Here is a 12,725-nt window from a genome sequence, read left to right as displayed (position 1 = left end):
TTTGTTTTTTTTTTTTAATTCTCATTCCAAACTGTTTGTATGATGGACAAATTGGCTAATTCTCCAGAAGGTCTAATCAAAATTAACAAAATAGATACAGATAAGTTTCTGGAGTTAGAATATGCATCTACCCTAGAGTTCGAAGGTATACAGGATGATCAAAGGAGTCTGCTGGACAGTATGTATGCTTTACAAAATGGCCCCTGCTGTGATTAAAGACCAGAGATTTCTACCTCTCTGCATTTGTCAAGCTGGAAGAGTCTTTAATGAACACAGATTACCTCTATTTAAAAAAAAAAAAAAAAGAGAGATGGGTTTCACCATTTTAGCCAGGCTGGTCTTGAACTCCTGACCTCGTGATCCACCCATCTCGGCCTCCCAGAGTGCTAGGATTACAGGCATGAGCCACCGCACCAAGCCCACAGATTACCTCTTGTAAAACTACTGGTTTCTACTGGAGGAAACATGGATGACATTTAGTATTCTGTGACTGGTCTGGCACCCTACTTTTTTTTGACAAAGATGGAAAGAGGTCTAAAAGTCATGTCACTCATAAAAAACTTGGGAGGAGCTTTTTTCCAAAATACTGAAAGATTTTGGAAGGAGAGACTAGAGCCAGAACTAAGACCACATAGAAGATAGGTAGCTTTCAGCTCAAGATAAGCAATTTTTTAACATCAGTGTGGTCCCAAGTGGAATAAGCTGTTTGAACATGCCTCAGCCGAAGCTGAATGACAACCTGTTAGAAATTCTAGGGAATTCTGCATTGAGTACAACATTGGCTTATTTCTTTGGGCTGTTTCCAACTCAAGATTCTGTTATTTCATTATAGGGATTTTTTGAGGAAGGCAGTTGGTATAAAGGTGACCTTAGTAATAAAAGTCAGTGTGAGAAGTCTGAAGAGAATTCCACAAAGTAAAGACAACAAGAATTTCAGGGACAGGGATACAGAAATTTGCCTTGTTCCTTGTACATACCAGATGGTAACTATTGACTCAATGGAGTAATGTTAAAAAATAAGGCTCTCCATGGACTGTGTGAGGGCCAGGCATATTTAACATCCTTTGTGTGAGAGAGGATGGAAAGGGAGTCTACTGTGAAAGCCACAAGTTTGGGGAAATAAAAACACTCCTGGAAAGAAGCTGGAGGTTAAGAGCCAAGGCAAAGGGGCCAGACCACAGGGAGATCTTCCAGGTCCAAGAGCATTACAGGGCAGATGAGAAGAGGGGATGATAATGTCAAAAGTGCAAGATAAGGCCGGGCATGGTGTCTCATGCCTATAATCCCAGTACTTTGGGAGGCTGAGGCAGGCAGATCACTTGAGGTCAGGAGTTCGAAACCAGTCTGCCCAACATGATGGAAACCCTGTCTCTACTAAAAATACAAAAATTAGCCAGGAATGGTGGTGGGCACCTGTAATCTCAGCTACTCACGAGGTTGAGACATGAGAATCGCTTGAACATGGCAGGGTAGAGGTTGCAGTGAGCCAAGATTGCACCACTGCACTCTAGCCTGGGTGACAGAGTGAGACTCCGTCTAAAAAAAAAAAAAAAAAAAGCAAGGTAATGAATTTGGGATTAATAATTCACAATCAAGAGCTCTGACCACTTTGATTCAAAAAGAACATGAGGGACATTAAATATGGTTCTCCCTGGAAATGTTGGTCCAGTGTACTGATGTGGGCCAGGAGCGCCAACCATATCCAAGTGGGGTTTTGTCAGGAACGGTGTTGGAAACTCTGAACTACATAAATAATTCAGAGGATATTAGCTAAACTGATCAGGGGCCAGGACAGGAAGGTACTGTTATAAATGAAGAGAATAAAGGGGCTAACTGAAATAATAGATCCAGGAATAGCACAGACACTGACCTCTCACCACAGACCAGAAGTTAGGGTCTACTTGTATTTCTTAGAAATACAAAGAAAACGAGTTTAGAATTATAGAAAACACTGTTAACACATTAGCCTGGGAGGTGGTACTGGCACTGAATACACACATACCCATAAAGTCGGATATGTTTATTAATCCCAGAGTTGACTGATAAAAAGCTGATTAAAGAAAAGGTAGGCTACATGAGGCAGCCACACCCTCCCAAAACATGTCCCCAGAGACTAGCTGGCCTCCTTAAGGCTATAGTCTATGCACAGGAGTTACTCTCCATCCTATAATACTCAGGATGGCTCTCAGCTAGCTGATTGGAGCTAACACAGAATAGGATCACACAGATTCTGATACGGTCCCCTTTTGTGTTGTTGAAATATATGGAAAGCAAAACCAGGTATTTTTTTCTTTTTCAGGGGAGGTGGGTGCAGATGAGGGTGGGCAGGGCACTGTATAGGGAGGAAAAAAATACTGATGTTGATAGATAATGGGATTGCAACAGTAGGCTTACTTTACCATTTAAGAGGAAAATGTAAATATTCAACAGAATGAGGCACTCAAAGGGTTGAAATGATATTTTTCTTTGGTTCCCAGGGGCCTATCCCTGGGCTCTCAAAGGTGAAGTTCCAAATCTATACTTTTTGGCTCACAGGGCTCTCTGTGATGCTCTGGTGCCAGCTGTGTATTCGAGTGGTTAGGCAGCAGTTCACATTAGATGTGTAAAATTAATTAAATCTAAATCTCTTGGCTCAAGTCCAGGGTATCCCCAGACTAGCTCAGAAGCTAAGTCCTCTCTCCTCCTCTTAAAAAGGCTGTTGGCAAATGCAGGCCTCCAAGGAAGTGCGTGGCCTCAATGGGAGATGCCCAGAGACTGCAACAGGTGAAAGGTGGCCCCCAAGGCCCATCCTGTCTCTATGTTGTTCACTTTCTTTGTGAGCTGTTGAGAAGAAAAAAAGTCTTCACATTTTCATCCAATTTCCAACTGTCGCAAGCATAGTTCTTGGGCAGACAACATTGACAAAGAATAACCACATGGGCAAACCAAGGTAAAATTGACAGGAGCCAGTCTTTGCAGGCTTCCCACTATAACAATTTCCCTCCGGCCATGGTCCATTGGCCATTGCCCCTACATCCGCCATTCTCATCTCTCAACTGAATGCTTCTGGCCCAGGTCATGGCCCTCCAGGCCTTCTAGAGAGATACTTTAGACAGACAATATTCTGAACTGTTTTCTTAACCGTGAAACTACACAAAGTATCCCCTGCCTTATTTTCTGATTCACTAATTTCAGATAAGACAACTTGTAATGGTAATAGATGTGGTAGAAAGGGCATGATCAGGAGGTGAGAATAGATTTAGGAGTAGGAAAGAACAAAGCTTCTCAACTCCTACTATGTAAGCAGGTGCCTTTTCTAAGCACTAATAATAACCAAACCTGGGCCCACGCACAGTGGCTTATGCCTGTGCTACCAAGCACTTTGGGAGGCCAAGGCAGGTAGATTGCTTGAGCCCAGGAGTTCAAGACCAGCCTGGGCAACATGGCGAAACCCCATCTCTACAAAAAAATTACCCAGGACTTGTGGCACACACCTGTAGTCCCAGCTACTCGGTGGGCTGAGGTAGAAGGGTCGCTTGAGCCCCAGAGGCAGAGGTTGCAGTGGGCTGAGATCATGTCACTGCACTCCAGCCTGGGTGACAGGGTAAGACCCTGTCTCCAAAAAAAAAAAAGACCAAGAGCAGTGGCTCATGTCTATAATCCCTGCACTTTGGGAGGCCGGGTGGATTGCCTGAGATCAGGAGTTGGAGGCCAGCCTGACCAACATTGTGAAACCCATCTCCACTAAAAATACAAAATTAGCCAGGCGTGGTGGCACATGCCTGTAATCCCAGCTACTTGGGAGGCTGAAGCAGAAGAATCACTTGAACCCAGGAGGTGGAGGTTGCAGTGAGCTGAGATCGCACCATTGCACTCCAGCCTGGGCAACAAGAGCAAAACTGTGTCAAAAGAAAAGAAAAAAAAAAATAACCAAACAGGACATTTAAGACATTCTAAGCCTTATGCAAAACTTTAGACCCAAATACCTTAACTATGTAAGAAGAGGGGCTGGGCGTGGTGGCTCATGCCTGTAATCCAGCACTTTGGGAGGCTGAGGCAGGTGGATCATGAGGTCAGGAGTTTGAGACCAGCTTGGCCAACATAATGAAACCCCATCTCTACTTAAAAAAAATTCAAAAATTAGCTGGCGTGGTGGCATGTGTCTGTAATCCCAGCTACTCAGGAGGCTGAGGTAGGAGAATTGCTTGAACCTGGGAGGCAGAGGTTGCAGTGAGCCGAGATTGCACCACTGCACTCTAGCCTGAGTGACAAGAGCAAGACTCCCTTTCCCCACCAAAAAAAAAGAAAAAAAAAAAAAAAAAAAAAAAAAAGAGGATTAGTGTTTATCAATTTTTAGTGGTTTCTTGGAAATGCCTCAAAGGAAAAAGGGAGGCCAAGTGATAGAGGAGTTTCAGGCCTCTAATCTCTGCTTCAATTAGAATAGCTCTACTTTTACCAGTTTTGTATTACGAATTGTTGTTTTTTTTTTTGAGATGAAATTTCACTCTTTGTTGCCCAGGCTGGAGTGCAGTGGCGTGATCTCGGCTCACTGCAATCTCCGCCTCCCGGGTTCAAGTGATTCTCCTGTCTCAGCCTCCCGAGTAGCTGGGATTACAGGCACCCGCCACCATGCCCGGCTGATTTTTATATTTTTAGTAGAGACAGGGTTTCACCATATTGGCCAGGCTGGTCTCGAACTCCTGACCTCAGGTGATTCCCCTGCCTTGGCCTCCCAAAGTGCTGGGATTACAGGCGTCAGCCACCAGGCCCAGCCGTATTACTGATACTCTACATAAGCTTTTGTTGAATAAAGATCCCACCATCATCAAAAAAAGTTTGTAAACCAGTGGATTGTTCTGTTAACCTAATATAATTGAGCCTAATCACTGTGCCCAAAACTGGGGATAAATAACTTACTACAGATAAAGCAGAGCCTGCATGTACTCAAACAGATGGAGAGAAATAGGACAGAGACCTAAGATTCAAGAGGCACTAAATATATGAGGCACACATGAAATATATGACACATGACATATGCATGAGGCATTCAGTATTCATGAGGCCTTAAATAAGCCACTCACTGGTGACACCCTTTTGGTCCCTCACGTCCTCCGCCAAAAAAAACCCATCTTACAGTCTGAGCTAATGCTACTGGCCAGGTATGTCTGCCCCCTGGGGCCTCTCCAAATAGGGCAAGTTTGTGTGGGAGCCTCAGGCACCTTTTGTCTTTGTGCTCCCATGAGCAAACTACACCTCTAGTACCTGTAACGACTCCAGCAGCAGCAGAGATAGGCAGGACATACCAACCCAGGACAAACGGAACCCAGGATTCAGAAAGCAGGGCACTCCATCCTGCTTACACCATGTCTTGTGTGTTTACCTCTCCATCTCTTTCCCCTTGCCTCTCATCCTGAGTTCTAAATTGTTTTAATAAACCATGTAGGCCAGGCATGGTGGTTTATGCCTGCGATCCCAACACTTGGGAGGCCGAGGCAGGCAGATCACCTGAGGTCAGTAGTTCAAGACCAGCCTGGCCCACATGGTGAAATCCCATCTCTACTAAAAATATAAAAAAAATGCCGGGCATGGTGGCTCAAGCCTGTAATCCCAGCACTTTGGGAGGCCGAGGCGGGTGGATCACAAGGTCAAGAGATCGAGACCATCCTGGTCAACATGGTGAAACCCCGCCTCTACTAAAACTACAAAAAATTAGCTGGGCATGGTGGTGCGTGCCTGTAATCCCAGCTACTCAGGAGGCTGAGGCAGGAGAATTGCCTGAACCCAGGAGGCGGAGGTTGCGGTGAGCCAAGATCGCGCCATTGCACTCCAGCCTGGGTAACAAGAGCGAAACTCCGTCTCAAAAAAAAAAAAAATATATATATATATATATATATAAAAAAAATTAGCTGGGCATGGTGGCGCATGCCTATAATCCCAGCTACTTGGGAGGCTGAGGCAGGAGAATCGCTTGAACCCAGGAGGCAAAGGTAGTGAGCCGAGATCATGCCATTGCACTCCAGCTTGAGCAACAAGAGACTCCGTCTCAAAAAAATAAATATATCAACCATGTGACTTGGCATCTAAATTTCGGCTGCTAGTCTTTCTGTTCTGTGACCTCTGAGATAGCTTGCCTGGTAATATACTCGGAGGCTACCACTACATGGAGGTAATTTCCCACATTCCTGGTGCCCAGCACAGTACTTTGTCCATAGCCCAAACAAAAATACCTTATAATTTCACATCTAGCTACTCTGATTACTGAACAAGTTCTTACTCCTTCTCAACCTCCACAAAAGAAGACTGTTATGGGACTCTGGTGTCCTGTCTCTTACCTGTAAGACTGTGCTATCTGTAAAACCAAAGCCATCCTTTAACAGGGCTGTGATGTAGCTGAGATCCATGCACAGGAAAGGACTGCCTGAGGTGAAGTCTTCCAAGTTATCACACACTGAAAAAGTGACAGTAAACAGTGGAGTTCAAGTTTGCAACTAACTGAGAAGTGTAGGATTTTCTCTGAGAAGTATAATAAGCAGGCTTGGGCGCAGTGGCTCATGCCTGTAATCCCACCACTTTGGGAGGCCAAGGTAGGCAGATCAGTTGAGGCCAGGAGTTTGAGACCAGCCTGGCCAACATGGTGAAACCCCCATGTCTACTAAAAATACAAAAATTAGCCGGGCATGGTGATGTGCACCTGTAATTCTAGCTACTCAGGAGGCTGAGGCAGGAGAATCACTTGAACCCGGGAGGCAGAGGATGCAGTGAGCTGAGATTGCACCCCTGTACTCCAGCCAGGGTGACAGAGCAAGACCGTCTCAGAAAGAGAAGATGGGAGGGAAGAAGTAGAATAAGTAAGGCAGAAGTCTCCCTTTGGGTAACGCCTAGGCATCTCAGAGACTAGACTGCACTGCCTGCCTCTGGAAGACTGTAGCTTCTTAAGAACTTGCACATCTCTGCTTTGATTATCTATTCAAATTTACGTGGGCTCTAGTTTATTTGCTTAAGTTTCTATGACCTATTGTGGGGGCTTAGTTCTAAGTCCCTTATCTATGATTAATGCTGAGGCCCAGAAGACAGGAAAATATTATGTAACCCTATTATGGGCTACTGGATAAGATCATTTGCATTTTATTTTTTAATTTTTAAAAATTTATTAATTTTTTTTTTTTTTTTTTAGAGAGAAGGCCTCATGCTGTCACCCAGGCTGGAGTGCAATGGCATGATCACAGCTCCTTGCAGCCTCAAGACCCTGGGTTCACACGATCCTCCTGCCTCAGCCTCCCAACTGGCCGAGACTACAGGCTCGAGCCACTGTGCCTACCTCTCATTTGTAGTTTTGACTGAGTCTCTCAAGGAAGCCTCTGTTGCTATTTCCCATGTCTTTTGATGCTTAGTGTTTCATTAATACTGATAACACTATTTCAATTAAAAAAAGAAAGCAAGAAATGTAGAAGGTCTTCACCATTTCCCTAAAGCTTCTTTTTTTTTTCTTTTTTGAGTTGGAGTCTCGCTCTGTTGCCCAGGCTGGAGTGCAGTGGTGTGATCTTGGCTCACTACAATTTCTTGAACCTCCCAGGTTCAAGCAATTCTCCTGACTCAGCCTCCCAAGTAGCTGGGACTACAGGCGCACACCACCATGCCCAGCTAATTTTTGTATTTTTAGTAGAGATAGTGTTTCACCATGTTGGCCAGGATGGCCTCAATCGCTTGACCTCATGATCTGCCAGCTTTGGCCTCCCAAAGTCCTGGGATTACAGGCGTGAGCCACCGCACCTGGCTGAAACCAGTCTTCTGACACGCGTTCTGAGCTGACTGAGGTGCTTTTGGTCACTAGAGTTGGCAGGCAGTCTCATAGGCTTGCCTTCAAGGGCTTCCCTCGATACTCACCTTCCCTGGCTTTTCTTTCAAAATCTTCAACTGTTAAAATACCCCCTTTTTCATAATCTGAAATAAAACAGAACATTAGCTGATATCAAAATACCTTCAAGGAAGCATAAGGAAATTAATTCATTATATACATGTACATAATGTAATCTATGCACCCTATTTTATTTATAATCTATTTCATGTTATGTATATTTAACCACAATGAAAAAAACAGACCCATAAAACACAACTGGAAATTAATTCATATCTCTCAGGCCATGACATATCATATACATATACTGTCACAATTAAGAAAAAATACTACTTTTGTGATAAGAAGTGATCATAAACAGACAGCAAGAAATTTGGGGTGATATGTTTATTATTTTCAATGTAGTGATGGATTCATGGGTATATACGAGACAAAACAAATTGTATACTGTAAATGTACACTTATTCTATGCCAATTATACCTCAATAAGCATGTTAAAAAGAAAAAAGACCTCATATAGTTGTTTCAGTCATCTCTCACCTCCAAAAGATTCTAAGTCACTTCCACCCTTTTGTTCGAATGTACTTGAGAAGAAGTGGGCAATCACCCCAACAAGCACCTCAAGTGCTCTTTCTCCTTGACCTTCCCTACCACAGCCCTGTCTACCTTCCTCTTTGGACTGACACCTGGGGTGAACTCACCAATCATGTCTGTGTCAACAGCTCGGTCATAATAGTAAGAGAAAGCATAGAAGGAGCTTCTCTGGACCTCCTCTGGCTGATGAAGTTTTCCTTGTACCACCCTCAGCACTTCGGCATAGCAGGGCTCAAAGCCCACCTCCCCTGCCAGGCAAAGGTGCACAGGGGCAAGGTGAGAACAGTGCTGGGGGAAGGGGACGCTCTCTGAGGTGAGCTGCTGGAAACAATGAGGGAACAGCAGAAGGGTCAAAGAAAGCAGGAGAAGGCTGAGGTTTGGGACAAGAGGCTTCAAAACAAAGATGAGCAACGTCTGCAGCCTCATGGCTCTGCTTCTCCATGGCCACTCTCCTGCCTAATCTGTATTCACTAAACCATGGCCAACCTCGTGCTACTGCCTAGCATTACATTCCTTGGCATTTATAAACAAGTAGCTAAAGGGCTCGCCTGCTTCCTTCACTGGAAATTCAAGTTCATTTCTTTTTGTTTTGTTTTGTTTTTTTGAGATGGAGTTTTGCTCTTGTTACCCAGGCTGGAGTGCAATGGTGCAATCTCAGCTCACTGCAACGTCTGCCTCTTGGGTTCAAGCAATTCTCCTGCCTCAGCCTCCCGAGTAGCTGGGACTACAGACATGCGCCACCATGCCCAGCTAATTTTTTTTGTATTTTTAGTAGAGACAGGGTTTCACCATGTTGACCAGGATGGTTTCGATCTCTTGACCTCATGATCCACCTGCCTCAGCCTCCCAAAGTGCTGGGATTATAGGCGTGAGCCACCGCACCCAGCCTCATTTCTTGATATTATGGTGTATACCTTCAATAAATCATTCTTATCTCAGTTTTAAGTTTTACTATACTTTAAATAGTTAACCATTAACCAAATAGGATTTCACACTGCTGCATTAGACCTAGGCTTAGAATAGGTTTCTTTTTTTTGAGACAGAATCTCACTCTGTCACCAGGGTGGAGTGTGGTGGCACGATCTTGGTTCCTGCAACCTCCACCTCCCAGGTTCAAGCGATTCTCGAGCCTAAGCCTCCTGAGTAGCTGGAACAAGCACGTGCCACCATGCCCAGCTAATTTTTGTATTTTTTAGTAGAGATGAGGTTTCACCATGTTGGCCAGGATGGTCTCCATCTCTTGAACTCATGATCTGCGCACCTTGGTCCCCAAAAGTACTGGGATTATAGGCGTGAGTCACCACACCCAGCTAAAATAGGTTTCTTAATTAATTTGTAAGAGGTGGGGTCTCCCTCTGTTGCCCAGGCTGGAGTGCAGTGGCATTGCACACTATAGCCTTGAACTCATGGGCTCAAGTGATCCTCTTGCCTCAACCTTTGAGTAGTTGGGACTATAGATGTGCACCATAGCACTTGGCTAAGTGCAAGTTATCTAATGGGTCCATGACACTTGGCTGATGCAGAATGACAGCTGCCTTGTTTGCTGTCACTTCACATTAGTCCTTGGAGGCATACCAAGATCTTTGGAACAAGTCCCTGCAACAAGATATGCTTCTCTTGAGCTCTGGAAAAAGTTTCCTGTGGCACTTTTCCAGAACTTCCATTGTAAAGGTAACTTTAGTGAAAAAACATCACTTGCCTTCTTGGTTGCCACCATACTGGTATTTCACACCCCCAAAGATCCACTCTGCTTCCAACCATCTCGGTAGACAGGCACTCCGGAAAGTGTGTCCATCAGTCCCTGAAGGAATCCAGGGCACAAGGTAAGAGGTAAGTAAGTCAGAGAGAGGGAGGAAGGCAAGCAAAAAGCCAGTGAGGAGAAAAAGAATCACCATGGCGGCTGGGCCTTAAAATCTTATGAAATTCATTCCTTGACCACATCCTGTGTCAGAAATCCTTAACTCAGGATTCACAGATAGGCGTTGTGGGGGTGGTGAACCCCCTGAAACCAGAAGCAAATTTTCATGCACATGTGCTTTTGCCAAAGGGGTCAGTGGATTTCATTACATCTCAAAGAGATCCAAAACCTACAATAGAGTAAGTTCCCACACCTTTCTAAAAACAGGAAAGAAATGCTATGCTACCTTCCTCACTGGTTACTGAGAGGCTTAAATGAAATACACTTGAAGATGTTTTGTAAACTCCGAAATGCAAAATAGATGTCATTCCAATAAAAGCTTACTGTACAAACTGCCTTAAATGCAAATTCTCATTTAATGTGAGGCAAGGGACACAGATAGGTTTAACTAATGTGCCTCAAATGACAACACTGGGACTGAACCCAGTTCTGCCTGAGTGCAGCTGTGAAGAGATGGAGTTACTCAGTTGTTCCACCTGCATGTAGAAGAGACCCTGCTTCCTGTGCCTCCAACGTAAAAGCTCAGGGCTTGAGCAAGCTCCTGCCAAATGTATTCTTAAAGCCTGGGATTTCTGCAGACACTTCAGCCTCCTAGACATAGGCTGTTCCCCTGTACAAGTAGACTTCATTCTAAAAATGGCTAATAATATACACCAAAACTTCTAAACTTATAAAATAGAAAAGGAATTTGCTGTTATTAGGTCCATTATATAACATTTGCTTCCTGATTCAGGATAAGCTTTTCCTCCACAGAATGGCTATCAAGGAAGGGAAGAAGCAAGCAGAGTATCTGTGTCACCCTCACCATCCCCCACCTGGCACAGGTACCCAGACAAACCTGTCTCCAGGGCTCCCAGGGTTGCAAGTCTTGCAGCTTTCAATCCAAATCCCAAGTAACTGTAAAATACAGGATTGGCCAATTTCATGCTGGTCCTGAAGTTCTCTAGCCTAAATCTACCTCTTTCAAAAGTAACATGGTTTCCGTTTCCCTCTGGAAAGATAAAAACCTTGTTCTGTCTCTGTGATATATTCATCTCCTATGGTCAACAAGGGGTAACTTCTGCACAGTTTGGATGAAGGCTATGCAGAAAGAATTCCCCATAGTTATTATTCAAAGGCCAGAGACACTGACAATTCCTAGGGCCCCACACTAGGAACCATTCCCAGAAAAGCTCTCTTTAGCTTAGCTCCCAGTCCCAATTGGGATCAAATTCCAGGCTGTATTCTGAACATCGGAAAGCTAGCTCAAAGGAGCTGGAGAGGACCTTTGCCTGGGCCTTCTTTAAGTGTCCTCTCCCTAGACAATTTTGAGATGGAGTTTTGCTCTTTGCTCAGGCTGGAGTTAAATGGTGAAATTTCAGCTCACTGCAACTTCTAGCCCCTGGGTTCAAGTGATTCTCCTGCCTCGGCCTCCTCAGTAGCTGGGATTACAGGTGTGTGCCACCACACCCAGCTAACCTTTGTATTTTTAGCAAAGACGGGGTTTTACCATGTTGGCCAGGCTGGTCCTAAACTCTTGACCTCGGGTGACCCAACCGTCTTGGCCTCCCAAAGTGCTAGCATTATAGGCATGAGCCACTGTGCCTGGTCTAGAGAAAAAATTTGCCTTTTTTTTTTTTTTTTTTTTTAAATACTAGTCTTGCTCTTTCGCCCTGGCTAGAGGGCAGTGGCATAATCTTGGCTCACTGAAACCTCCACCTCCCGGGTACAAACGATTCTCCTGCCTCGGCTTCCTGAGAAGCTGGGATTACAGGTGCACACTCATATCCAGCCAATTTTTGCATGTTTAGTAGAGAGGGGGTTTCACCATGTTGGCCAGGCTGGTCCAAACTCCTGACCTCAGGTAATCCACTCGTCTTGGCCTCCCAAAGTGCTGGGATTACAGAAATGAAGCCACTGCACCCAGCCAAAAACTTTTGACTCTTAAGTCATATATTTTAAGATCAAGAATGGAGAAGGCTCTTAGGTTCCTTGGGCCTTGTAAGTAGCTTGGGTTTCAGTTGATAGGCCTTAGGGAATTGGCAAAGACTTTGTTTTTGCTGATCAAATACAATAACAGACTTGAGAATGCTTTGAAAAATCAGGAGAATCATACAACATGAAATATTATTCTTCCCTGCCCCCTCCTCACCTATGTGTATAGAGCTTATAGGTGCTGTTAAACATCTCAAAGGAGGTGAGGTAGCCCTTAGGAGTTTGTTCCAGAGTTTTCTGCAAATCAGAAAAAGCAAAAAGACTATTCAGAATCTGTAATTACCTGAAGATGTTCACACCACCATCCCGTCCCTCCCAGCAAAAAATCAGAGATGAAGACAGATTAAGCTGCTAATCTCACTAGGCTTGAGGAACTGAAGGGATTAACGGTGAGATGGCAAGGGA

The 12,725-nt window shown here is 44.5% G+C and overlaps 1 protein-coding gene across 1 annotated transcript in view; it reads right to left on the bottom strand.

The window, feature by feature from the left end:
• Positions 1-991: 991 nt before the first annotated feature.
• ENTPD5 (ectonucleoside triphosphate diphosphohydrolase 5 (inactive)) overlaps positions 992-12,725 on the bottom strand; it is a 53,620-nt gene continuing 41,886 nt past the window's right edge. Inside the window, 8 exon segments of the mRNA XM_032287902.1 lie at positions 992-2,779; positions 2,782-2,820; positions 6,312-6,427; positions 7,864-7,920; positions 8,536-8,676; positions 10,128-10,229; positions 11,185-11,243; positions 12,478-12,557. Coding sequence (XP_032143793.1) covers positions 2,687-2,779; positions 2,782-2,820; positions 6,312-6,427; positions 7,864-7,920; positions 8,536-8,676; positions 10,128-10,229; positions 11,185-11,243; positions 12,478-12,557 — 687 coding nt within the window. The 3' untranslated portion in view covers positions 992-2,686.

The sequence above is a fragment of the Sapajus apella genome, unplaced genomic scaffold (genome assembly GCF_009761245.1).
Source record: "Sapajus apella isolate SASKATOON/1434 unplaced genomic scaffold, GSC_monkey_1.0 scaffold20, whole genome shotgun sequence".
NCBI lineage: Eukaryota > Metazoa > Chordata > Mammalia > Primates > Cebidae > Sapajus > Sapajus apella.
The sequence above is the reverse complement of the archived record's forward strand: the minus strand, read 5'-3'. Positions and strand labels throughout refer to the sequence as shown.